The 27031-nt window shown below is 38.0% G+C and overlaps 1 protein-coding gene across 8 annotated transcripts in view; it reads left to right on the top strand.

Moving 5' to 3' along the window:
* SIK3 (SIK family kinase 3) overlaps positions 1 to 27031 on the top strand; it is a 296083-nt gene that overhangs the window by 207839 nt on the left and 61213 nt on the right. For all 8 annotated transcript variants that reach the window (XM_089915561.1, XM_089915560.1, XM_089915559.1 and 5 more), the window contains one exon: positions 13075 to 13236. In XM_089915561.1, the coding sequence (XP_089771687.1) occupies positions 13075 to 13236 (162 nt within the window). The remainder of the gene's footprint in view (positions 1 to 13074; positions 13237 to 27031) is intronic.

The raw sequence follows: 27031 nt of genomic DNA, 5'->3' as shown, positions 1-27031 counted from the left end.
GCACAGGTTCCGGATGTGCAGGCTCAGTGGCCATGGCTCACGGGCCCAGACGCTCCGCGGCATGTGGGATCTTCCCGGACCAAGGCATGAACCTGCGTGTCCTGCATCGGCAGGCGGACTCTCAACCACTGCGCCACCAGGGAAGTCCAGTATCTCTTTCTTGTTCATTAAACTCTGGATATGTTCCCACTTTAAGGCCTTGACATATTCCATTTCTTCTTCCTGAAATACTCTTTCCCCAGATATCCACATGGCTCTCTCTTCCATTTCCTTCAGGTCTCTTATCAAATGTTACCTTATTAGAGAGGTCTTTGCCTGCCATGCTGTCTGAAATCTCACTCTTCCTATTGGCCCACTACTCTGTATTTCCTTCCTTGCTTTATTTTTCTTCTTGGTCCTTATCACCAACTGACATTTATTTATTTGTTTGTTTGTTTGTTTGCTTATTGTCTCACCTCACTAAAATATAAGCCTCTTAAGAGTAAGGACTTTGTAACTTTTGAGCCTTGCTAATAAATCTCTAGTACTTAGAAAAGTGCCCACAGAGAATACATGCTCATTAAATATTTATTGATCAGTTGAATGAAAGACTAAACTGAATGAAAGAATGTCACTAGACTGCAGATTGTGACATTTGAATCTTATTCATCTGTATCTTCACTATTTAATGCAGTGTCTAACATATAGTAGGCACTCAGTATATTTATTTCATTGTATCACAGTGAAGTATAACGAAGTCAAGCATGGAATTTTCATGTTATTCCGTAACATATTTTAGTTAAATGAGTTTTTGACATGGTAGGAAAACACCTTTTTGTTTTCTGGATAACTGCAGAGGAAGACATTAAAGATTATGAATTCTAAGCAATGTAATAGGCTTCAATAAGTGATTATTGAATGAGCATTTATTACTCATTCAATTGATTTATTGAAGTGACCATTTGACACTGTATTATAAAGGGGCAGCCATGACGGTGTGGATCTGTTTATTTATTTATTTTTTTTGTGGTACGCGGGCCTCTCACTGTTGTGGCCTCTTCCGTTGCGGAGCACAGGCTCCGGATGCGCAGGCTCAGCGGCCATGGCTCACGGGCCCAGCCGCTCCAAGGCATGCGGGATCTTCCCGGACTGGGGCACGAACCCGTGTCCCCTGCATCGGCAGGCGGACTCTCAACCACTGTGCCACCAGGGAAGCCCAGTCTGTTTAATTTTATAAACAGAATTCAGAAGCTGGTTAGTTCTGTAAACCACTAAGCTCATAATTTAAAACTTCCACAGTATGATTTCTTTAGATATATATCCCCAAACTTCCTGTTTGAGACTATGAAGTTATAAATCCAGCACTTTATCAAGAAAAGTTTCCTGAATACCAGGCAGAACTCATGAGCATTTAAAATAAATTATTAACTTAACAGTACTGTGTTGAAGTGTGTATGATTTATTATGGACATTCTCAGTGCCTTAAAAATGACATTTCCTAAAAGTGTCAACATGTATGGAACCCAGAACTTCTCGCAAAGCCGTTTATTTATGCTGTGGGACCCTCAGACTCAATTACAGAGCAGAGAATGGGAAAGACTAAACAGTATAACCATCCTGTACCGGATATTGTGTTAAGTGTTACATATGTTATCTTTCAACTTCCTAAATGTTTGAGAACACTATCACATTTGTTTATTTGAACACAGTACTGTGTTTTGGGTGGTGCTTTTGTTGTTGTTGTAACATGCTTTTCTTATTTAATCCTCACAACATTCTATATATTTTTACAACTAAAATACTGTTTTCTCACTAAATTATTTACTCCCTTTGGCTACAAGAACTAGCTGTTTTCTAAGGCTTTACTGACAGAAGCAAATAACTGTATCACTGAATCTCATTCAGTCATCCTCAATTAAAACACTTTACTTCCGTCTCCTTCCCTAATTAATTTCCCATTCATTATTCTTCATTTTTTGGTTTTATTTTCTCAATATCAGACATGACTTTAGCATTTATGTTTGTAACCTGCCCAAGGTATATGAGGAAGCCACCTGTGCTTAGTGCTTGGAAACTTACAGTTTGATGACCTCACTTTACTGCCAGATATCTATTCATGGTTGCTGTCTGACCATCCTGTTGGTTCTATCATGATGTAAAAATAAATGCCCCAGAGAATGAGCAAAAAGAATATTTTTACCTGGCTCCTGTATTAATATTTTTTCTGAGGGTTTTCTGAACTGTTTTTTTTTTTTTAATGAAAATGAAGTCTTTGGAAAACGAAGTCTTTTCTGAGAAAGTGAAACTTCTAGAAAAATAAAGATATTTTAGTCATAATATTTCAAAATATTTTTAGCTCATTTTTTGGAATTAGTTCATTTTATTTCAGTGTGCCTTCAAACTTTGATATCCTGAAGATATTTTCTGGGCTGGTGTCTGTGTGTGTGTGCATGTGGGGTAGGGAGGGGGAGAGGGACAGAGAGAGAGAGAGGTTTTGTTGTTTTAAAAAAAACTGTGGCAAAATACACATAACATAAAATTTACTGTTGTAACTGTTTTTAAGTATATAGTTCAGTGGTGTTAATTATTTCGCATTATCACCCCCATCCATCTACAGAACACTTTTCATCTTGCAAAACTGAAACTCTGTACCCACTAAATAACAACTCCCCATTTACCTTTCTTGCATCCCTTGACAACTACCGTTCTATGTTCTTTCTCTCAGTTTGACTACTCTAGGTACCTCATATAAGTGAAATCATACAGTATTTGTCCTGTTGCAACTGGCTTATTTTACTTAGCATAAAGTCCTCAAGGTTCATCCATGTTGTTGCACGTGTCAGAATTTCCTTCTTTTTTAAAGCTGAGTAATATTCCATTGTATGTACATACTACATTTTTTTAATCCATCTGTGGATGGATAGATACATGGGTTGTTTCTACCTTTTGGCTATTGCACATAATGCTGTTATGAAAATAGGTGTGCAAATGATATATTCCATTTTTAAAAACTTCTTTTTATAGGCATTTTCAAATATATGTAAGAGGAAAGAGAATAGTATAATAAACTCTGATGTACTCATCTCCTAGTTTTGATAGTTATCAATATTTTGCTGGTTTTGTTTCATCCTTTCCCCCAACTTTTCTTTGGTTAAAAGTATTTTAAAGCAAATCAAGAAATCATATCATTTCACATATAAATACTTAATATTTTCTCTTGCATATAAGGATTTTTAAAAACTTAACAATAATATTTATTTCAAGGTCACTAATCCTGTCTTTTGCTGTGCCAGCTGTTGAACCTATCCAATAAGTTCTCAATTTCGGGTGTTTTGCCATTTTAGAATATGTTTGTAAATTATGTATTTTTAAAAATTTATTTATTTTATTGATTTATTTTTGGCTGTGTTGTGTCTTCGTTGCTGCGCACGGGCTTTCTCTAGTTGCGGCAAGTGGGGCTACTCTTCGTTGCGGTGCGCAGGCTTCTCATTGCGGTGGCTTCTCTTGTTGTGGAGCACGGGCTCTAGCCACATGGACTTCAGTAGTTGTGGCACGCGGGCTCAGTAGTTGTGGCTCTCGGCCTTTAGAGTGCAGGCTCAGTAGTTGTGGTACACGGGCTTAGTTGCTCTGTGGCATGTGGGATCTTCCCGGACCAGGGCTCGAACCTGTGTTCCCTGCATTGGCAGGCAGATTCTTAACCACTGCACCACCAGGGGAATTCCTATAAATTATATATATTTTAGAGACTGATTCTCCTTTGACATGTTCCATCTTATCCTTTTTGTACATCTTTCCCTGTGTTTTCTTTAATGTATTAATCACAGTCATTTTTGAAGTCCTTGCCTGCCAACTCCAATATCCAAGTCATCTTTGGTTCTGCTTCTGTTGACATTAAACTCTTGATTATTGGTCATTTTTCCTACTTCTTCCCATGTCTAGTAATTTTTTTATTGTATACTGGGTATTAAGAGTGACACGTTATAAAGACTCTGGATTATGTTATCTTCTACAATGTTGAGTTTGTGCTGGCAGGAGGTTGAATTATGATGGATCAACTTGATCATGCTGAGGCTTATTAGTTTTAGGCATTGTCATGTTGGTTCTGTTTTAGTTTTGCCCTTACTCCCATGGCACAGCCCTTACTCCCAGGGTGTTGTCCTCTGGGCTCTTCACTGAATATGTAGAATATTCACCAAGGTCTTGCCTTGTAAGCTGTATCTGAACGCCAGCATCCCCTGTGCACTGTATAATCTCTAAAATTTTCTCTTTAGCTTTCATCCTCTCAGCAACTTTTTAATGCTAGGCCTTTTATAGTCTTGCTTTTGCTCATATACAATTTGAGAGTTGGCCAAGACCTCATCAGAATTTCTTTTGTAACTTTTGATGTTCCTCCTCTGCTTCTCTCTCCTTCTCTGCTCTCCTACCACCCAAATTCTAACTGCCTTACCAGCCCCTAACTCTGATCTGTTTTCATAGGTTGTGGTTTGGGGTGAATATGGGGCTCAACTCTTGTGCTTTCTTTCTCTGAAGAATCATAACCTTTTGTTGGTTATTGCCCAATGTCTGCAAACAGTCCAAATTTTATAGTTGGTTAAAGTGGGAGAGTAAATCCAGTATCAGCTAATCCTTCATAATCAACTAAAGTCTATAATACCATTCTTAAACCCAACAAAATTAACTAATAGGCAGGCCATGTTTCGTAGCTTTCTCCAATTGTCTCAGAACATCTATTTATAGTTTATTCATATCATGATGCAAAGAAGTCCAGACATCCAGAGTTGATAAGTATCTTAAATTTTTTATGCTTTATAACAACAACCCCTTCTCTCTCCTGCCATCACACACGTTTTTTTTTTTTTTTTTTTTTTCTATGCCATTTATTTGTTGAAGAAACTGGATCATCTTGTAAATTTCCCACATTCTAGATTTGGATCCTTATTGCATCATTCAGCATGTTGTCTCTGGCTCACTATTTCTATTGTAAAGTGGTTTGTTTAAATAAGGGTCACCTTGGTGGGGTCGCGGAGAGGAATACATCATAGTTTAACTGTTGCATCATTTCAGGATTTGTATAATGTCCGATTTCACCACTTTTAGTGATGTATAAAGTTTCATAAAGTTTTTATAAAGTTTCTCATCCACTTTTGATCAAATGTTTTAGCCACTCTTATTTAGTTGCCTAATAAATACATTACTTCATTAGAAGTTGCAAAATGGTGATTTTTTAATTCTCTCATTCTTTCTGCATTTATTAGTTCTAATTCTTCTGTAAAGAACTTTGCCTATAAACTATTTAGAAACTACAATAAAGGCAAAATAAATGCTTGATTCTTTTTCATTATGTATTAAATTTCAGAGTAATGAACTGGTACCCTAGCAATCACCAGTGGTGACCAATGAAGTTGATTTTATTTGTTTATTTTGTAATATCATTATGAACTTACAGATTTTAACATGTTTGAAGTGTTTCAGTCCATTGAGTTATTACTCTTTTGATGCTCAAATTACTCCACTTAGCTAGTGGAAGCCTCTTTAAGTTGACTCCTGTGCTCTTTTGACATGATCCCAATAGTCTTTTTTTTTTAAGCTATGTGTTTGCACATAGCTTTCTTTCTTTTTTTTTTTTTTTTTTTTTGCGGTATGCTGGCCTCTCACTGTTGTGGCCTCTCCCGTTGTGGAGCGCAGGCTCAGCGGCCATGGCTCACAGGCCCAGCCACTCCGCGGCATGTGGGATCTTCCCGGACCGGGGCACGAACCTGTGTCCCCTGCATCAGCAGGAGGACTCTCAACCACTGCGCTACCAGGGAAGTCCTCTTTCTTTTTTTTAAAAATTAATTAATTTATTTTTGGCTGCCTTGGGTCTTTGTTGCTGCACGTGGGCTTTCTCTAGTTGGGGCAATCGGGGGCTACTCTTCGTTGTGGTGCGCAGCCTTCTCATTGCGGTGGCTTCTCTTGTTGGAGCATGGGCTTTAGGTGTGCGGGCTCAGTAGTTGTGGCACTCAGGCTCAGTAGTTGTGGCTCGCAGGCTCTAGACCGCAGGCTCAGTAGTTGTGGCACATGGGCTTAGTTGCGCAGAGGCACGTGGGATCTTCCTGGACCAGGGCTCGAACCGTGTCCCCTGCATTGGCAGGTGGATTCTTAACCACTGTGCTACCAGGGAAGTCCCTGATCCCATTAGTCTTTAATAGCTTCCTTGCTTTTAGGTAAGATGTTCCAGGCTTATCTTGAACACTTCCTGTCTCAGACCTGGAATCAAACATTTCTCCTGGGAGCTCTGGTTCCTTCAGCCTGTCCCCTAGGGATGCTTATATTACTACTGGGCTGTCATTGCTTAGAGGCCTGTTTAGGGCACAGAGGTAGCAAATGTGTGGTTTTTATAGAGAGAAAAGTAAAATACAAGTTTGTACTTTAACATTCCAATTGAAATTTAAGATTTCAGTGTTTCTACTTCCTGAATATTATGTATTTATGGCTCATTTCTCTTATGCTGAAAATTTGTGGTTTCAAATGACTTTAATGTAATTACATGAGAGTGAGGGCAAGACTGACTCAAAGTAATACCAATATTAATACAAATATTAAAGAGACTGCTGGTTCTTTTTGTCCTCAGGATATAGCCCATTAAAGATGCATAGGCAAAGTACTGTGTTCAGTTGTCACTTAAAAAGATTATTTTCTGGTTATGTCACAACTTAACTCAGAGTTACGTTCTTTTTTTTTTTTTTCCAATTTGCTTTCAATTTTTAGAAATTTTTCTTCTCTTTGACTCAATTCTGAATTGTGTAAGTTATTTAAGACATTACATGTTTCCAGGACTAAAACTATAAGAAAAGGGTACATTCAGGAAATTCTAGCTTCCACCCCTTTTCTATTCCCTTATAAGTAATCATTTTAAGAAGTTTCTCACTTAATATTACTTCCTTTAGAATATATAAATTAAATATACATACATACAGCCACATACATATTTGTATTTCCTCTTCCTTACTACACAAATGGAAACACACTATCCATATTTTCCTTTACCTTACAGGATTTGTGGGTGGAAACCCATCCATGGACTAAGAATCCCTGGTCTAGAGAGGGAGATACACATGTTAAGAAACAACTGTAATACAGTTGTTCACTGATGTTACAGAGGTGTATATGCTAAATGCCATTAGATACAAATTATGGACCAGTTCTTCTAGAGTAGATGAGTAGGTTCGGGAAAGCTTCAGAGAGAGAATGAGCTGGATTTGGAACCTGCTAGGAATCAAGGAAGAATCTCTGTATTACAAAATTAGCTAACCCACCTTTGCTAGTATACTGGTGTAGCACGAGAAACATGTGCACTATATCTGAGAAGTCTGAATAACATTGTTAAAAGGCCTTTAAGAATATACGGGATCCTATTTCATAGGCTACCTGGGCTTATACTTAGTTTAGAAGTATTTTTTTAAGAAACTATAAGAAAACAAATCCTCCTTTATAAATTAATGTAAACAGACTTTGTATCAAAAGAATAGCATGTTTGTTTTTTATAAAGCCTTAACATAAACCATGCTTAGTTTACAAACTTTGTTAGTGGCAAGATGAAGAGTAAAAAAATATGTATATAGTCTTTCCTCTGGTGGATATTCCCTGAGTTAACCTGTAATTATTAAGCACCCGTCACATGCAAAGCTCTTTTGTGTGAGTAAGAAGGCATAGGAAAAAAATAGAAATAGTTCTAGCTTAAAACTTTTAGAACTAAAGCATATCTCGTGACTGTAAGTGAATCAGAAAGAAATTGTGTTTTCTCAGAACCCTGAAGGAAAAAGTTTAATATTTGGGATAGACAGAAAAAAGTAATAGTGGACATTTTGTTTTTATGCCTGGAAGAATACTCAGTAATGAGTAACTCCAAATAATTCTGTATCTTGATTGCAGTGGTAGTTCCACAAATCTATACATGTGATAAAATGACATAGGAGTATACACATATTCTACTCATGTCAAGTTCTGGGTTTTGATATTATTCTGTAATTATGTAAGATTTAACTATTGGGGGAAACTGGGTGAAGGGTACATGGGATCTCTCTGTACTATCTCTGCAGCTTCCTGTGAATCTGTAATTATTTCAAAAGAAAAAAGTTAAAAAAAAAAAAAAAAGACTTCTTATCTGGGCTGTCATTTTGAGAGTAGATCGCAGTGAGCCAAGGGCAGAATCAGGGATACTGGTTAGGAGTTTATTCTAAGGTTACTGCAGTAAACCAGGAGGGAGATAATGGCTATTGGACTAGGTTGGTGTCACGAGAGTGGGGTGGGGATAAGGGTGAGGAATAGTTGAATTCTGGATGTATTTTGACAACAGAGTTTATAAAATCTGCTGATGGATTGGATGTGGGGTATGGAAGAAAGAGAATGAAAGATGACAGCAAGGTTTTTGGCCTGGACCACTGGAAGGATGAAGAAAAGAGATGGTAACCAGCAGCAGCAACAAGTAAAGAGGCCTGGTATGAGGTAGCTGGAATCTTGGTAAGGAAAACCAAATAACAAGCCCTCTTCCTCTAGTCCTTGGCAGCTTGGGGCCTCCGAGGGTTAGGGACAGTGTGACATTTGAGTGCACTCTTGTTAACCTTCTCCCAGGAAGCTGAGTTATCTTGGCCTCGCCCTGACTCTTTTGGAAAGAAGCATTTGTTTCATAAACAGGAAGTCGTTTCCATGAGTGTAGAAAGAAGAAATGATAGAACTGAGTGACAAAGCAAAGAACTGCTAGCTGTGGTTAGCTTGGAATTGGCAGAAATCTTTCCAGGTAGCCACCTAAGCTTAGCACATGAGCCGCCTTTTTCCCATTCTAGACTGGGTTATTTCTTCATCATGTAAAATGAAAAGTTTCTGCCCTGTTGCTTGACCTGCTATCAGGGTATGTTCATTTTCAGCTAGTGTTTTGGATCTTAGATGTTGTAGACTTAGCAGACAAATGGAGACACTGTCTGTTTATAGTGGGAAAGTGACTTATTTTAAGAAACGTTGGCTTCCCACCGCTACCCCATTAGTGGCATGCCTCTGACACTCCAGCAAGGCTGGTCTAGGGACGTTAAGACTGCCTTATGTGTATTTTTGCTCTTTGAAAGGTTAGAATCTAACTGTACCACAAGATATTTCTTCCTGAGTCAGATTGGGACAAAATTACAAACAGTGAATTTGAAGCAATTCACTGTGGAGAAAGCAGTGAACTCTGAAGCAAACTTTGTAAACGCTGGTGCTCTGAGACTTTTGAAACTTCAGAATTCATTCCCTCTGCTTCTAATGATATACTCCTCGCGAGGTATATAAATCCCTTAGTGTCACTAACTACTTTTGATTTTGTGAGGAAGAGCAGATAAAAAAGATTACAGAAATCCAGTGCCAAGTTATTTATGGTGATTGGAAAGTGAGAAAGAGAACTTAGACTCCTTACTTTTTTCTTTTGTTGTTGTTTTGTTTTTATTTCACAGGCTCCTCACTTTTGATAAGAACTTGAAAACAGGAGAACCGTTTTCTCCTTTTAATTGAGAGTCACCTCATCCTTGTCTGGGTTGAAATGGTTGAAGCTGTGATAGAGAAAAACTTTAAATTTGCCCCAGAGGTATAATGGCAACTAAATAGAGTAGTAGTTAATTGACGGTGAAAAGGGACTTACTGTGATGGAGTGAAGATTGTCTAGACTCAGGGGTGTGGATGGGGGGCTGGGGTCATGGTTGCAGGGTGGGGTGTTTGGGACTGGAGGTATGGGTGGCATCTTGCCCAGTATTTCGGAGAACTAGCTCACTAAACTGTCCAGAAGAAGCAGAACAACTCTTTAGAGTTCCTTGCAAGTGGGTTTATCCTGACAAGTTGCAGAATGTATTTTACTTTGAATGTTGAGTGGCTTGGGAGCTATTTGTTTCATTTGCCTTCTGAAATTACCCCAGTATGTATTCAAATGCTGTGACTTTGTGTTAAGTCCAGGCTGGGCTACTGCTGCTCTGGGTTTCTTCGCTGAAAGTTAAATGTCATATTTGAACTTGAAGAATTTTTGCTGCCTGCCTATGGAGCACACATGAACATAAAGCAGCCATTTGTCAGCAGGCAGCTGAAAGGCAATTTCAGCAGGGACCAAAAACCGCTGCAGGCTGCTGGCTTCCTGGCACACCCACTAGACCCTGTAGGTTTACACTGAAAGCAAACTAACGGGCTGGAGGCGGGGGGTGGTGGTGGTGGTAATGAGATGGGCAAAAATAAAAGCGGAGGCTAAATTCTGAATGACATTGAGCCAGTATGAAGGTCCTGTATGTGGGGAAGAGCACAACGTTCCCAAAGAAGAGAGAACTTAAACATCAAACACAATGGCTAGTAAGAAACATCTGACGTTTGCAGGCAACACATTTTTTAAAAAAGTAAATTGTGTATCTTCTTTATATTCTTAGCTGTAGGGATACTGTAGGTATCTTTAGGGAAAGTACTATATAGTTTAAGCCATTTTACCCAGTGTGCTATCACAAATACCTTGTAGCCAGAACCATGTAACAGTACAATTGGTGTATAATAATAATCACTTTCAAGCATTACAGAATCCTGAACAAAGATCCTTATGATCTATTAACCAAATGCTGAAATAGTATTTGTGTAGTAATGAGTGGACCTTTTTAAAAAATAGCTTTTTAAATGTCTTTGAAAGTTAAAATTATGTCATATATGATAACTCTTAGTCAAAGTACAAGTTTATTCCCGAATATGCTATACTTTCTTTGGCCATAGCATGTAACAGAATTTATTTCTGTTTAGCAGATCAAGAGGTGGCAATATTGGCAGTATAAATGATTCATCCAAGGACAACCAATGTGTCATTGTAGAGATAAAACAGAACTAGGCTGCATTCTACCAGCTCCTGGCCTATGTAACATTTTTGAAACTTTCCAATCATTTTAGGAAAACAAAGTACTTAGAAAATACAAAGAGGTTTTTTTAATAAAAGAAAATCACTTATTTTGGAAATTGCTAAATTAATCATTCTGTTGTATTTAAGAAGCTCTTTGATGTGTTCTGGTAATTAGTATTTACTGCCAGATGAATGTCTCCTGGGCATTTTAATTAATGGGTGGCTTGGCCAATTGAGCTTCTGAGGGTAAACCTTCATAAGGGTTTATTTTTGTATTTCTCAAGAATAGCTGTCTCTTCAGAGATCTTTAATTAGACAAGGTTTAGCAGCTAAAGCACATTGTTAGAATAATTAGGCCTTGGGTGAAGAGAAATAGTGGGTCAAAGGAGCAGGTACTGTTAGAGAGAATGGCCTCTTCAAGTGGAGCATGGTGTCCACATCTGATGGACATCCAGTTCTTCAACAGCTTGTATTCACTCCCTGTCCCTAGTTGGGGACCTTGTGTTGTTTGAAATTCATTTGACAGATCTCACCAGAAGCCTAAACATACCAGAGTGTGAGCTCACTTATCACCACCTCTAAACTCCTGTAGAAAGCTGTATCCTAGTCCTTTTAACATCTAAGCTAAAGACTTCTTATTTTCTCTTTCTTTCTACCAGATTGGTGATCTTGGCCATAATAATGATTGTTTTTGAGGGAAATGCTTCAAAGATCTTATGTGTGGGTCACTGATAACTCTAACAATTATAAGAACTCCTTTGAGGGGTCTTTCTTAATAATTTAAATAAACTACTTATAACATTGTTGTTAAAATTACTAATGTATTTGGTCTCCAAAGTTTAATGTCCGTTGTGGTCAGAATGTACTTTGAATTATTTGAAAATCTGATATGTGGGTGGATTGTCATTTTGCCCCCTTCTTCAAACCACCCCCACTCCATTTCTTGTCCTGAACTGTTAATCTTGTCAGTCATTACTGGTGCATATGTTTTATCTCAAAGTTCTTCTTTGTGATGAAGAAAAGATACACCTGACTTGTCCCATGGGGGATGGAGATGGTGCCAAAACAATTGGGTAGTATTACTGAAAGTACTATTAAAAAACAAAAAATAATACACTTATATTGTCTAATTTTCCACTTTCCCACTATCTCAGGATGCTTATGATGGCAAATGTGTCTTTTTTCCAGCTAGATCAGTTGATTTAAGGATAGTGCTGATGAGCTATTACAGATTTCAAACAGAGCAAACTGTGTCACTGACATTTCTAATGCCATCAGCTGTCGTGATCCGTATATGCTGTCAGATGAAGAACTGGGTTAAGGATATGTATGTCATTGGTTCAATATAAACCTACTTCCACTATTAGAAAAGTGTTATAGAACTTATGACATTGATTATATGTCAATCAATTCCTTTTTAAATATAGAGGATAGCCTGATTTATAGAATTACAAAGTTTATCCCATGTAAATTCTTTTGTTATACCTTAGTTAGTGACATAGCCAATGAAATTATTTCATTTAAAGTGGTAGAAACTCACATGGTTTTCTATTGATGTTATCTGTAAAAATTAATAACATAGTTTTAAAAATATTTGGTAAGCACAGTAAATGCAAATGTAAGGATGCAGGCATATTACTGTGCATTCCAGAGAATAGTCACCAAATAAGTACATTTTTATGTCAAATTGTAAACCTTTGAGAAAGCAGAAGAGATATTAGCCTAAACAGAATCCTATATAAAGCAGGTTTTCCCCTCTCAGCAATGACTAATTTCTGTCTATTCTTTTCTAAAGTGATTGATTATTGTGACTCTGCTTTTTGACTCACCCTTTAGCACAGGAAATATTGCTGATACTTATCTTCATGTGCATGTTTGCTGTATAATCTTTTGCAACGGAGATATGCACAGGAAGGTGTTGAGTGTTACGATCCTTGAAGAAAACCATTACGTGCATCCCTCACAGCTCTTCGTTCCTTATGGTAGGGCGAGTGTATTCTTATGCATATGTATGTGTAATGGGATTTATACTTAACGAAGTTTGGGTGCTCATTACTAATGAATTTTTATAGATACAAATCAGGACTGTAAGTGTATTGTTTTCCATTTGTTTGTTTTACTTCTTTGACTCATTCATTTGCTGGGCCCACTTGTATCACTCCTTCTGTCTACCTCTTGAAATTATACCACTGTCCCAAAACAAGGACTGACGGTATTCTTCTTCACCGCAGACCACCTGGTGGCCCATGGCAGAATGGCAGAAAAGGAGGCCCGTCGGAAGTTCAAACAGATTGTCGCAGCTGTCTTTTTTTGTCACTGTCGGAATATTGTTCATCGTGATCTAAAAGCTGAAAATTTGCTACTGGATGCCAATCTGAATATCAAAATAGCAGGTGAGAAGTATGCTGAGGATGTGAAATAGGAGTGAAGCAGCTTTTCCTTCAAGGTTCTATCTCTTCAGAAAGAAGTATTATAAAAAGGATTTTTGTGTGTGTGTGGCTTGAAAATTAATAAGCTTTCAAAATACATTGATGCTATTTTTTATGTAGTTTGGGATGCAACTAGGTTGGGAAGAAAGAAGAAAAAGTAATTTTTGAATAAGGAATAAAATATAGAATAAAGTAGTAAAAGAAAAAACTGATAAAATTGTGTGCCTTCTCACCTTCACTTGAGAAGGTTGCTTTGTGTCACTGCTGATATAGAGCATGCTTATTCTTAAGACTGTGGTTTTATGATCATTTAAGAAGAATAGATCTTACAGTGGTTTAAAGGCAGTCCATCTCTTTTTAGCCTCAAATTTCATTCATCTGCTCATCTGACAGTGCCTAAAAAAGCACTTTTCACTGCCTCACTCTACTCATACTTCAATTTTAGTAAACTGTCAGCATTTGCCTAACCAATACAAGCTCACCACCTATTGATAGAAAAAAGTGACTGCAGTTTATATAGAAACTATAAATATGAAAATAAACCGTTTTTGTTTTTCTGACAGTTTTTGGTATTGCACTGTATGTCCCTCGTCTTCCAGATAGAAAAGGACTGGAATCTCATATAGAAAACAGAACTTTAGCTAGAATATAACTGTCTTGAAAAGCCTAGGTAAGAAGCAATTCTGAAGATTTCCCTCCTTAACTGGGTGGGAACTGAGAGTTCAAATATATTTTATATTATAGGTCAAAGTACCTATGTGAACCCTTGTAGGTTGTTGATTCTTCTGACAGTTTCTTTTGTGTACATAACTGCTCACTTTCCAGGCTCTACTTTTACATCCTCGGAATGTCACCTAGCCTTTTTGTTTATCTAAGTTGGGCTGATTAGAACTTTTATAGTTGTAAGCTCTTTGAGTTCTGTATTTGCTTAGTACATAGTAGACAGGAATTAGAAGCTTTCTTTATCTTACATGAAATCATGTTTTTCCTTTGCCCTGACGTCTGGTTTATATTCTCTAAAGCTCTCTAGATGCTGACAGTGCTCACAAGGGTGGGTAGGGTGGAAAGGCCTGACAATTGCAAACCCTCTTTTGTAATTATTCATTGTAGTTTCAGTTAAATTAATGGTAATAACACCTACTAAGCTTCACAATCCCTGAAAGTATAATAAAATGTGTTAATTATCTATTGTTGCTGTAACAAATTACCACACACTTAGTGGCTTGAAACAATACAAGTTTATCTTATAGTTCTGGAGGTCAGAAATCTGAAATGAATCCTGTGGGGCTGAAACCAAGGTATTGGTGGAACTGGTTCCATCTGGAGGCTTTGGAGGATTCATCTCCTTGCCTTTTTCAGCTCATGGAGGCCTCCTGCGTTCCTTGGCTCCAGGCCTTACATCACACTTCCACCTCCTGCTTCCATTGTCACATCTCCCACTCCTAATCTGATCCTCTTACTTCCCTCTTGTAAGGACCCTTGTGATTACGTTGGACCCTCCTGGATGAACCAGGATGGTCTCTCCACCTCAAGATCCTTAACCTAACCACCTTAACCTATCCTTAACCTATCTGCAAAAGAAGATAACACATCCACAAGTTCCATGGATTAGGACAAGGATGTCTTTGAAGGGCTGTTATTCAGCCTACCACAAATGTTACTGTAGGGTTCTTTGGATTTTTGATTAGGGTAGTGAGTTAAAAGAAGGCCCTCAGGGCTTCCCTGGTGGCGCAGTGGTTGAGAGTCCATCAGCCAATGCAGGGGACACGGGTTCGTGTCCCGGTCCGGGAAGATCCCACATGCCGCGGAGCGGCTGGGTCCGTGAGCCATGGCCGCTGAGCCTGCACGTCCGGAGCCTGTGCTCCTCAACGGGAGAGGCCACAACAGTGAGAGGCCCGCGTACCACGAAAAAAAAAAAAAGAAGGCCCTCTTTTTCTGCTACAGTCTTAGTCTACCTTCACTGACCAAAGACTAAGAAAAAGTTTTTATGCTTCCTTGGTTCTTGATTTTGAATTTAGAATCATTTTGATTTAGTTAAGGGAAATTTATACGGCTTTTAGTTTTTGCATTGAGAAGCCAAGTTTAAAAAGCAGGGGTTGGTGATAATTGAATTTAGAAACTCTACTGACAAATATTTGGGTAAGGAGATTTTTAAATACTTTCCTTTGTTAATAGTTAAAAACAAACCCATGCAGTCACAATATGAGTCTCTACCTGTTGGTGTGTAATTACAGACTCCTAGGGGTCCTGACAGCCAGCCTTGGGCTCTCTGTGTATTAATACATATACTTTGTCAAGATTTTTATTTCATTAACCTAAAGTCTGCATTTTTATTATCTGTTTTCAGAGCAAAGCAAAGAATAAATGAGCGCCCCTAGCTTTGTGCTCTGCTACAGCATCTGACATTGTGTTTGTTTGCATTCTTTCCTACATGCTGTCATTACTCAGTTTCTCAGTCATTGCCTGAACTTCCCTTCCTACACATAAATTGGATAGAATACCTGTTCTCATCAGCCAGGCCTTCTTTGAACTTAATGGACCAGTGGGAGGAACGCTTCTAGTTGAAGCTGACTACAGCATGACTAATTTTAGAGAGGTAGGTTGGATGGTTCTGATGGGATAAGTTCAGATAAGTAATGAAATCAACTTTTTATTCTGAAAGCTAAAAGTAACTTTCAGATCCCTGATCTTTTCAGTAGTCTTTTTGATGAATTATTATAAATCTCAGTAAGAAAGAACTACTGTATATGAAAGAAACACATGAGAGAGAAAAGAGAGTTTTTTTATTTTATTTAAAATATTGTTAGTCTTAAGCGCCTCATTTTAAAAATCATCGTATATGTTATAGTAGCAAATTAACTTGGAATTAATAAAAATTCAGATCAGGAAATTTAAGGAATTCATGTTTTCCTTATCCAATATTTACCTAGTGGTTTTGATGAAAAGATTACGCATTCTGTTCAAAAGTAGATGAATAAGTTGTTCTGGGGATGTTTGTGTTTACAGGAATTTATGTTTACTTTTTGTATGAAGTAATGTGACAATTTACATGTAATACTTGGTACTACTATAAAAATCTAGCTATTATAAAAGCCCATGTTAGCCCTCTTCAAGTGAATATGTGTTCCCAGGACACAAGAGATAAGTTTCAGTTACAGATATTAAAAGATTCAACATCATTCCATTGTTTAAGAGTTTTTGTGATTAAATTCTTACCTATGAATTTTTGTTCTAGTGCTAGTTCTAGAGAGAATGAAGCCCAGGTGAATACTTCGGGTTTTTTTTTCTGGTTTTAATGCTTTCTTCTTAATGCTGGTCACAAACCTGTCTTCTGTAGAACTATTTGAAAGATGTTTCTATCATTAGTAATCCAGCATAAGCATTGATTGTTTTCAGAATAAAGAATTTTATTTCTGAAAGGCACAGTTGCCAAGTCTGGAACGAAGAATTTGTAGTGGCTATCTGTAATCTACACTGTTCTTAACAAAGGCTTTTTGCTCCGGTATCATGGAACAGAAAAAAGAAGGCTAAGAACATGACTCCCACCCTCAAGAATTTACAGTCTATTTGGGCAGCAAATGCTTAGAGCTTTGAAAAGTTAAATAACACCAAAATTATGCTTTACATATATAAAAAGTACTTTGCAAAAGCATTTTCACGTGTATCATTTAATTTCAACATATTTGGCATGCAAATATGTCTTGCTTAGAAAACACTAGAGTTTCCAAAACACCTTTAACTTGCTAAACGTTTGAATTTCTTATAAAGAGCACTCGTGCAAATCGCTTTCATGTAGAGAATTCAACGCTGGGAAAAGAATAGGGTTCTTGGTCTCTAAACTTTCACTTTGTGCCTCAGATGTGTGAGGATCCACAAAGGAGCAGATTCAGGATGGAGGAGGCACAACATGGCTCTCTCAGCACATCGATTGTATCCCTGGGTGACAGCATGGCCGACAGCTACCAAATTGCAGTTTGATACAATAGGAGAGATGTTACAGAGCACATCATGATTCATTATCACGTTAATTGTATAGTCCAGTCACCACAGGAGTTCAGAGGATGGAGAAACCACTTTAGTTTTTGCAGAATTTCATTAGATTACAGATGCCACAGGGACTGTAAGCATATCCCATTTATTGTACCTGTTGTATAGTAGGTGCTCAATAACTTTGTTGATCTGAACTTTACACAGTGGTGATGAGGACAGAAACACCCTTTTGAGAATATAGCACTTGAGGTGAGTCTTAAAGGATGAATAGAATTCTTTAAGGATAGGTGTCAAGGAGAGAATGCCAGTAGGATTAGTCAGTAAGCAAATGTTAGTAAAGCACCTGCTGTGTGCAGACATTGGGAATACAGCAGCGATTAAAGTAGTCCCTTGGAACTAATGTTCTGATGGGGAAAGATAGACAGTAAACACATAAACAAGCTCTCATAAGGGCTGTGAAAATGGTAATATCGAGTAGTCTGATAGAACGACTTGTGAGAGGATAACGAGGATAGTCAGAGCCTTCCAAACAGAAGGAAGAGCAAGGCAAAGGCCTGCGAGAGGTGAATTCAACATATTTAGGGGGTAAGAGAAAGTTTAGCATGGCTGAGGATAATAAATAAGGCCGGGAGTGGAAAGATGGGATGAGAGAGCTGGCAAGGGCCAGTTCGCCTGGGGACCTGTGCACATGGTGAGGATTTGGGGCTTTATTTTGGTTACAGTGGGAAGCTGAGTTGGAGAAGCATGGGCAGCAGTAGAATGCACACAGCATATCTGCAGAAAAGCTTGGTGAGAGGGAAGGATCGAGGAGTCATGCCTGAGAAGGCAGGAAGGGGAGGTATTTGTACTAAATTGTGAAATTGTTTGAATACCAGGCTTAATAAATCAGATTCAGGGTGGATAAGGAAAAAAGGGTGGGAGTAGGGAGAGGGGACAGGAAGGCAATAGGAAGATCAGTTAAAAGGCTGTGAAATGGTAAAATCCTGCATATGGGTGGTGGCAGTGGATGTGGGAAGGAAGAAAAGGGCAACAAACACAAGAGATGTGAGCAGAGGAGGAATTTCTGGGACTGGGTAACCAGTCACATCTCTGGGCCAGGAAGAGGGAACTTCCAGTCAGAGATATGTTTAGAAATAGAGAAATCAGATTTTCTTATTGATGGATTATATTAAGCTATCAAACTGGTGTTGCCTTATTTTTAATGGTTGATGCACTGCTATTCAAAAGGAATTTTAATTCTTGTCCTTAAAAATTTACTAGAGAAATTTCTGTATTTATAAAAGATTGCCTAAATGTAGCTGGCTTACTCCCTGAAGCAAAGTTATTTGAAATACTCAGACGTTATGAGAATGTTTTGAAAATTGTGGAAACTTTTTTTTTTTAACCTAAGGAAGTTGGAAACTTTTTTCTTTAAATGTCGACTCCCAGAATGGTCTCCATGAGATGGTTTCCACTCCGGTGTTATTGTTTTAGTTGGCAATCAGTAGACAGCAAAGATCTGAAGTTCAGCTACAGCAAAGCCAATATTTTGGAAAGAATTTCCACAGTGCATGGATTTGAGGTACTGTGGGAATTTTTGACCTTTAATGCAGTGAGATCTAGACTACTTCATTTTTTAAAAGTGAGAAACTAAAACATTTGGTAAGTCTATTGACCTTTCACCACCTGTATGAATATGCTAAGATACAGTCATATCTGTATCTCAAAACGAAGGTTGGAAACCTTGGATTTCTGAGACCCCTTCCATAGTCTGGTGATTGAGAATGTCCCTGACAGGTCACAAAAAGTAGTTACGAATATTCATCGTGTCAATCCCAAATTTTATGTCATTATCCTAACACCCTTTGTTTAGGTAATCTTTCAGTACACCTCCCTGATTGATGGGTAGTAAATTGAGACCCAGAGAGGCCATGTGACTTTCCCAAATTCGGGTCCTAGTAGAGCCTAGGAATCATAACGCCTCACCCTTGTGCTCTCACCCTGAAATGGTATAGGACCCTCAACTAGCAGGGGCTAAGGAACTTTAACGTATATTGACCCTTGGGAAAATGGAGTTTGGAAAATTCTCTCTTCTGAATCCTATTCCTAAGACTGGAGCTTTTACAAATGAAAAATTAATGTACCTTCATTAAAAAGGCATTTCAGGTACACATAGTTGACACACATGACACATGAAAAAATGCTCAACATCGCTAATTATTAGAGAAACGCAAATCAAAACTGCAATGAGGTATCACCTCACACCAGTCAGAATGGCCATCATTAAAAAGTCTGCAGATAACCAGTGCTGGAGAGGGTTTGGAGAAAGGGGAACCCTCCTGCACTGTTGGTGGGAATGTAAATTGGTACAGCCACTATGGAAAACAGTGTGGAGGTTCCTCAAAAAACTAAAAATAGAGTTACCATATGATCCAGCAATCTCACTCCTGGGCTTACATCTGGACAAAACTATGATTCGAAAAGATCCATGCACTCCACAGGACAGGAATAAAGGCGCAGACATAGAGAATGGACTTGAGGACATGGAGAGGGGGAAGGGTAAGCTTGGATGAAGTGAGAGGGTGGCATGGACATATATATGCTACCAAATGTAAAATAGATAGCTAGTGGGAGGCAGCCGCATGGCACAGGGAGATCAGCTTGGTGCTTTGTGTCCACCTAGAGGGGTGGGATAGGGAGGGTGGGAGGGAGACGCAAGAGGGAGGAGATATAGGGATATATGTATATGTATAGCTGATTCACTTTGTTATACAGCAGAAACTAACACACCATTGTAAAGCAATTATACTCCAATAAAGATGTTTAAAAAAAAAAGAAAAGATACATGCACCCCAGTGTTCATAGCAGCACTATTTACAATAGCCTAGACGTGGAAGGAACCTAAATGTCCATCGACAGCTGAATGGATAGGAAAGATGTGGTGTGTATATATATATATATATATATATATATATATATATATATACTGGAATACTGCTCAGCCATTTAGAAAAAGTAAAATAATGCCATTTTCAGCAACATGGATGGACCTAGAGATTATCATGCTAAGTGAAGTAAGTCAGGAAGAGGAAGACAAATACCATATGATGTCACTTATATGTGAAATCTAAAATATGACACAAATGAACTTATCTATGAAACAGAAACAGACTCACAGACATAGAGAACAGACTTGTGGTTGCCAAGGGGGAGGGGGCTGAGGGAGGGATGGATTGGGAGTTTGGGATTAGCAGATGAAAACTATTATATATAAAATGGATAAACAACAAGGTTCTACTGTATAGACAGAGAAGTATATTTGATATCCTGTAATACACCATAATGGAAAAAGAAAAAACAAGAAATAAAGTGAATATAACTATTTAATATTTTTTAAGTGACAAGATTTTATTTTATTATTTTATGACTGAATAATATTCCACTGTATACATATACTACATTTTAAAATCCATTCATCTGTCGATGGACACTGAGGTTGTTTCCATACCTTGGCTATTGTAAATAATGCTGCGATGAACATGAGCATGCAGATGTCTTTTTGAATTAGTGCTTTCATTTTCTTTTCTTTTCTTTTCTTTTTTTTTTTTTTTTGGCCACGTCACGCGGCTTATGGGATTTTATTTCCCCAACCAGGGATCAAACTTGGTCTCTCAGCACTGAGAGCAAGGAGTCCTAACCACTGAACTGCCAGGGAATTCCCAGTGCTTTCATTTTCTTTAGATCAATACCTAGAAGTGGAATTGCTGGATCATATGGTAGTTCTCTTTTTAATTTTTTGAGGAACTTCTATACTGTTTTTCATAGTGGCTGCACCAGTGAACATTCCCACCAACAGTGCACAAGGGTTCCCTTTTCTCCACACCCTCACCAATATTTGTTACTTCTTGTCTTTTTGGTAATAGCCATTCTAACAGGTGTTTTGATTTGCATTTCCCTGGTGGTTAGTGATGTTAAGCATCTTTTCATGTACCTCTTGGCCATCTGCATGTCTTCTTTGGAAAAATGTCTATTCAGATCTTCTGTCCATTTAAAAAATTGAATTGTTTTTTTGCTACTGAGTTGTATGAGTTTTTTATGTATTTTAGATATTAACCCCTCATCAGATACATGATTTGCAAATATTTTCTCCTATTCAGTAGGTTGCCTTTTCATTTTGTTGATAAATATAAATATTATTTATAATGAACTTTTAAGTCAATTTTAATAATGTACTAATATAAAATATTTTACTTTAGTTACTTCTTTATCGTAAATCACATAAAAATGACAAAGTTATTCTAAAAATTTCTTTCTTGCAAAGTTTTTAGGATAATATATTCCTTTGAAAGAAGTTTGAGAGTCAGAAAAGTTGGAAAATACCGGGTACTTGTACAATTAAATAGGTTAGTTTTCTTAACATTCTAGTCCAAATATGACCTTGATCTTTTTAATCAGATTGAGAAATTCTCTGAGCTCTTGATAGACTCTTTTTCAGGAAAGCCCTTCTCCTCTATTATATACCAATTGCCCGTAAACTTTTGCTTAAAACTCAATTTATGCATATAATTATATAGTTAGATGTGTGATTATGTTGTTTGCCCCTTGATGCATTAATGGTCCCTCAGAAACTTGGGGCGTATCCTACTCCTGTTAGTATATTTACACCTTACCTTTTAGGTGGGTTACTGTTCAGATGTTTCCTCTCATTTGAGTTATGTTTATTCTATTCTGTTAGGTTTAACCTAAGATGGTATTTTCTTGCCTGCTTAGTTTCTAGGTGACAACTGAGAATCTTATATGTGATCGTACCTTCTTTTCTCCAAAAGTAGCCTTCTGCTTATCAGACCATATGCCTTAATTTTTAATTTGGAAAATATTATTGTTATACCTATATACTGTATTTCCATTTGGTATCTTTAGTTTCTGTTGAGAAGTTAAGGGGACCTTGATTTATTATGGTCCATAAAAGGCACACTAAAAATTTGTATAGTGTGCTCACCTATCAGGATTAGAAACTTACTTGATTGAATGATTGGACTATTATTTTTCTAAGTGATATGAATCACTTTAGAATCATAATTGCAATAGTATGCATTATTTCAAGAATTCCAGTGAATATTGTTTGTAGGTCTTATAGAAAAGGTCTTATTATAACCTTTTCCTTTATACATCTACTCAATACTGAGTTTGATTAAAAGATCCCGTGTTGGCGAGGGGTTTTTGCCTTTCATGAGAAGGGTTGGGGTAGTGCTATCTATGATAGAGTGGAGGGGATTCGTTTATTACCTCATTTAAAAATAGCTGAGTTCAGTGATCCTAACTGCTAAGATATTTTTAAAACTTTGGGGGCAAATACATGTCATTCATTGAAAATACCAGTGTAATGCTGCTCCAGCATTTTTGTTTTTAAACTTTCATTTTCCACGGAGGTAGTCATCATGCTGTATGATACACGTTGCTCAGAAGTTGTGGAGGGTCAGGAGATTGCTAAGATTAAGTGATAGCTGTGTAAGAGCCCTGTATATGGTGCAATAGTAGGAGCTGCAACAGAACGGTCCTCTAATACCTAACACATTACCAAGAAGGTACATATATTCTTTCAACCTCCTGAATATTATCTGTCCCCTCCTCCAATTCTGACCTCCCCTGGTTTCTTAAACTAAACCAAATGCCCCCCTTCCCAAATAAGCTGATTACTTGATTTTTTTTTTCCCATGAAGGAATTTCTCTTGAGTATAAATGCTCAGGCTGTGAGTCAGTAGTTTTTGGCATTACTTCTCTATTAGCTCCTAGTTAGGAAGTTCAGCCAGAGGTTGAAGGGATTGCTAAACACTTTAGGACCTCCCAGACCCATTTTTAAGAGCAAACTAATATTGAGACTCCTGGGAACTTTGAAACTCATCCTTTGTCACTACCAATATTTTGAGATTCACACAGTTGACTCTTGTGTTCAAATCCAAATAAAGCTTTTGGGTCACATGGTTTCTAGGCTAGTAATATTGTGTAGGAAAAACAAGGTTAGTTCCTCTTCCGTGTCATGTTCTATCTTAACAGTCCGTATAACGGTCTAAATCCTGTTTATAAAGTGTTCTTTTACAGGTCTTGACCTTTGATTCGTCAGATCATTTCTAGCTGGAATACCTGGCAGCTTGTGGCCCACACCCCGTACTTATTAGTCCACTGAGAAGTTAATCAGGGCCCTCAGTTATTTCTATTCTTGATCTTTGTCCTTACTTGCAAGTGCAGCATTGGGGTTATGAGTCCTCAGAAGCTTTCAGATTTTAAAACAGGACGGGGGCTTCCCTGGTGGCGCAGTGGTTGAGAGTCCGCCTGCCAATGCAGGGGATACGGGTTCGTGCCCCGGTCTGGGAAGATCCCACATGCCGTGGAGCGGCTGGGCCCATGAGCCATGGCCGCTGAGCCTGCGCGTCCGGAGCCTGTGCTCCGCAACGGGAGAGGCCACAACAGTGAGAGGCCCGCGTACCGCAAAAACAAAACAAAACAAAAAAACCAGGAAGGATCTTGTCTCTGTATTTTCTGGTGAGGTGGTTTATTTAGGATAAGTAATTATTTTCCCACTTCACGTTTTTCCTCTGCCCCGTACTTCCAAGCTTACTTATCACAACGAGGAAGTGAAATGAAGCACAAGTTACTCCTGAAGGGGTTGGCTGCCACTTGTAGCTATACTACTGTACTACCTTCACAGACACTGTGAACATTTGGAACTGGCTGCAGGCTGCGCCTAGTCTGTTATATCTGCTTCGGGTTGCTCCTTGGTCAGCCAAAAAAGAAGTCAAGGGTATTACTCTGAGGTGGTGGGCCAAGTAAGAAAACTTCCTCTTGCAGTTGTCCTGATTTTTAAATTCGTGCCACCCGTTCCCTCTTTCCCCTTGCCACATAGACATACCCAGTTGTTGATATACTTAACTTTTAGGGCTACAGTATCACTGCCGTGTATAGCCCCAGCCTCCTGATCTTGCCTAGAACAAAGGATTTCAAGTCTCAAAATGGATAGTAAAGCTCTGGTATTTAAACCATCCCTAGAAGACAGACATATGGTTCCAATTAGTCTGCTGCTCTGTATTAAGGGGATGTAAGATACCATTCTAGCCTGCAGACAAATGCTAACCAACCAGGGTGTTGGGGGTTGGAAAAGAGACCTAACAAATTATGTTAGGGGCCACTTATGAGTGGAGAAATAAATGACCATAGGCCACATGAAGAGAACAACTCCACCCATATGGCTTCTGTTGTGTGGGTGTGAGTATTCACTTCAACCAGTTTCTTCTCTTGTTTCTCCCTTTCCTTCTGTAACTCTTTAGAATATTCATCATTTTAATGTTGATTCTGTAGGTCATAATTTTTTTCCTGTTGCCAATAAATAAAGAGGAAGGGATATAAAGTATCTTTATGGCATCTTTGTACCTGAGAATTTTCTGAAACTAACTGCTCAGTGTTTTAGTTCTTATTATTCAAGTCTTTATTTTTAAAACAAAAATTTTTAATACAGAATAATAAAGCAATAATGTAAGCATACTATAGGAAATTTAAAGAACAACAAAAGATTTTTAAGTACCCAAACTGGAATCTCACCTCCAAAACTTACCATTTTGAACGCATTTCTTTTTTTTCTATGCATGCTTTTTTATAATTATAGTCACTGTATGTACAATTTTGCGTGTAGTTTTTATCCTTTATGGTATGTCAAATATTTTCCCTACGCTGTTCCATGTAATCATTTTTAATGATTGCATATCAAATAGATATAACATAATTTACTTAGTCTCTCCCATATTGTTGTAAGAGCACAGAAATTCTTGATAGGGCTGTGGTGTTTACTCCCCGCCTTCCTTTCTTTGACATTATCAGTATACTTCAAAACTACAGAGTTTATATACTTATCATTGTGAACATGCACTGAATCTGTTCTCTTCTTTGCCTTAAGTTTCTATGTTATTTTTGTTGTTCTTGTTCTCTTTTTTTATTCTTGTGGACGTTGCCCTGCTTCTGCGTTTCCCTTTGTACTGCACCAGCGTTCTCCAACCTTCGCCTTGTGATGCCGCCGTGTGAGCTTGTGATGCCGTAGTTTATTTTTCTTGTGCCCCCTGGTTAGAACCATCCTGGGCCGACATGAGCTGGGGCCATGCAGCACTTTAGTATTCCTTAGGACGGTAGTTCTGGAAAGCTAAAAGAAAATAGTGACTGAATACAGAGTGCCTGAGGTGATAAAGACATGTTTAGGCTCTGTCCGTCCACTGGCTTCTTACCTCTGGGATTTGAATAATTAAAATGTTATAAGCAGAAAAAAAATACCTTCTAGTTAGGGGAGAGTTAAGATTATTTATCAGAAAGATTTGCTAAGATTAGGTTAACTCTCAGTTACCTACGTGTTGGTTTTTTGTTTTGTTTTGTTCTGTTTTTTACTATCCCATTATTTTGAGTTTTTTCCCTCCCCTCTCTTCTGGCCGTCCATGTTTTTTGATTCGCTAGTATATCAAGCCTGTTTATCTTAAGTTAGACATACGGAAGGAAAAGAAGGAAAATCTAAGTCTCTTCAATGTCGTTCTTTGATAGCAGCTCTTGTTCAGTTAGGGGAGACAGTGACAGTATAGACAAAAATTGATTTTTAAACTATGAGTAAGGCGTCTTAGTCCATTCGGGCTGCAATAATAAAATACCACAGACTAGGTGGCTCATAAACAACAGAAGTTTATTGCTCACAGTTCCAGGCTGGGAGGTCTAAGCTCAAGGCACCAGCATGACTGCCTTCTGGTGAAGGCCCTCTTCCTGGTTCATAGCTAGAGCCTGCTCAGTGTGTCCACACATGGTGGCAGGGGCTAGAGGTCTCCCTGGAGCCTCCTTTATAAGGCACTAATCCCACTCATGAGGGTTCCACCCTCATGACCTAATCGATTCCCAAAGCTCCCACGTTCTAATACCATCACCTTGGGAATTAGGATTTCAACATGTGAATTTTGAGGGCACATTCAGACCATTACATAATGTATGCCATCTTTGTCTCTTAATATGAGTTACTGAGAAGTAGTTATTTTATTAGTATAACACTAATACTAATATTTTTAATGAAGTGAACTGCTTATCATTTATACCTAATTGCTGTTATATTATGACAGCAATTATATATCATTAAAATATTTACTACTTTTAAATTGTTTTTAACTACAACTCTAAACTCTGTCATTGTATATCACATCTTCATAGTTTGCTCTTCTTCAAATAGGATTATTGCTGTTTTTAACAAAAACTTCACTGGGATTCCTGTTTCAGCAAGTAACTCCCAGTTCCTACCCTCTTAGCTGTTCTCTAAGGGCAGCTCTGAGTTCTCATACCTTTATCCCTTTTTATTTTTTATTATTAATTTTTTGATGTGGATCATTTTTTTAAATTTATTTATTTTTGGCTGCATTGGGTCTTCATTGCTGTGCGTGGGCTTTCTCTAGTTGCAGTGAGCGGGGCTACTCTTTGTTGCAGTGTGCAGGCTTCTTATTGCGGTGGTTTCTCTTGTTGCGGAGCAGGGGCTCTAGGCGTGCGGGCTTCAGTAGTTGTGGCGCAGTTATTTCTGTCTAGTATTCCATGACAGAGGTATACCACAAGTTATTTTTCCATTTTATCCATTGATGGATATTTGGATTGCTTTTAGTTTGTAGCTCTTATTAACAATTGCGATGAACATTGCATTCTTAAACATTAATGTGCATCCTTAAACATTAATGAAGAGTATAAACTGAGGAGTAAAGTTGCTAGGTTGTACTGTATGTCTGTTTTCAGA

Source organism: Delphinapterus leucas, chromosome 7 (genome assembly GCF_059928025.1).
Source record: "Delphinapterus leucas isolate spDelLeu-1000000601 "Yukka" chromosome 7, BTC_Dleu_Yukka2, whole genome shotgun sequence".
Classification (NCBI taxonomy): domain Eukaryota; kingdom Metazoa; phylum Chordata; class Mammalia; order Artiodactyla; family Monodontidae; genus Delphinapterus; species Delphinapterus leucas.
Note: the sequence above shows the minus strand (reverse complement) of the source record. Positions and strands in the feature narration are given on the sequence as shown.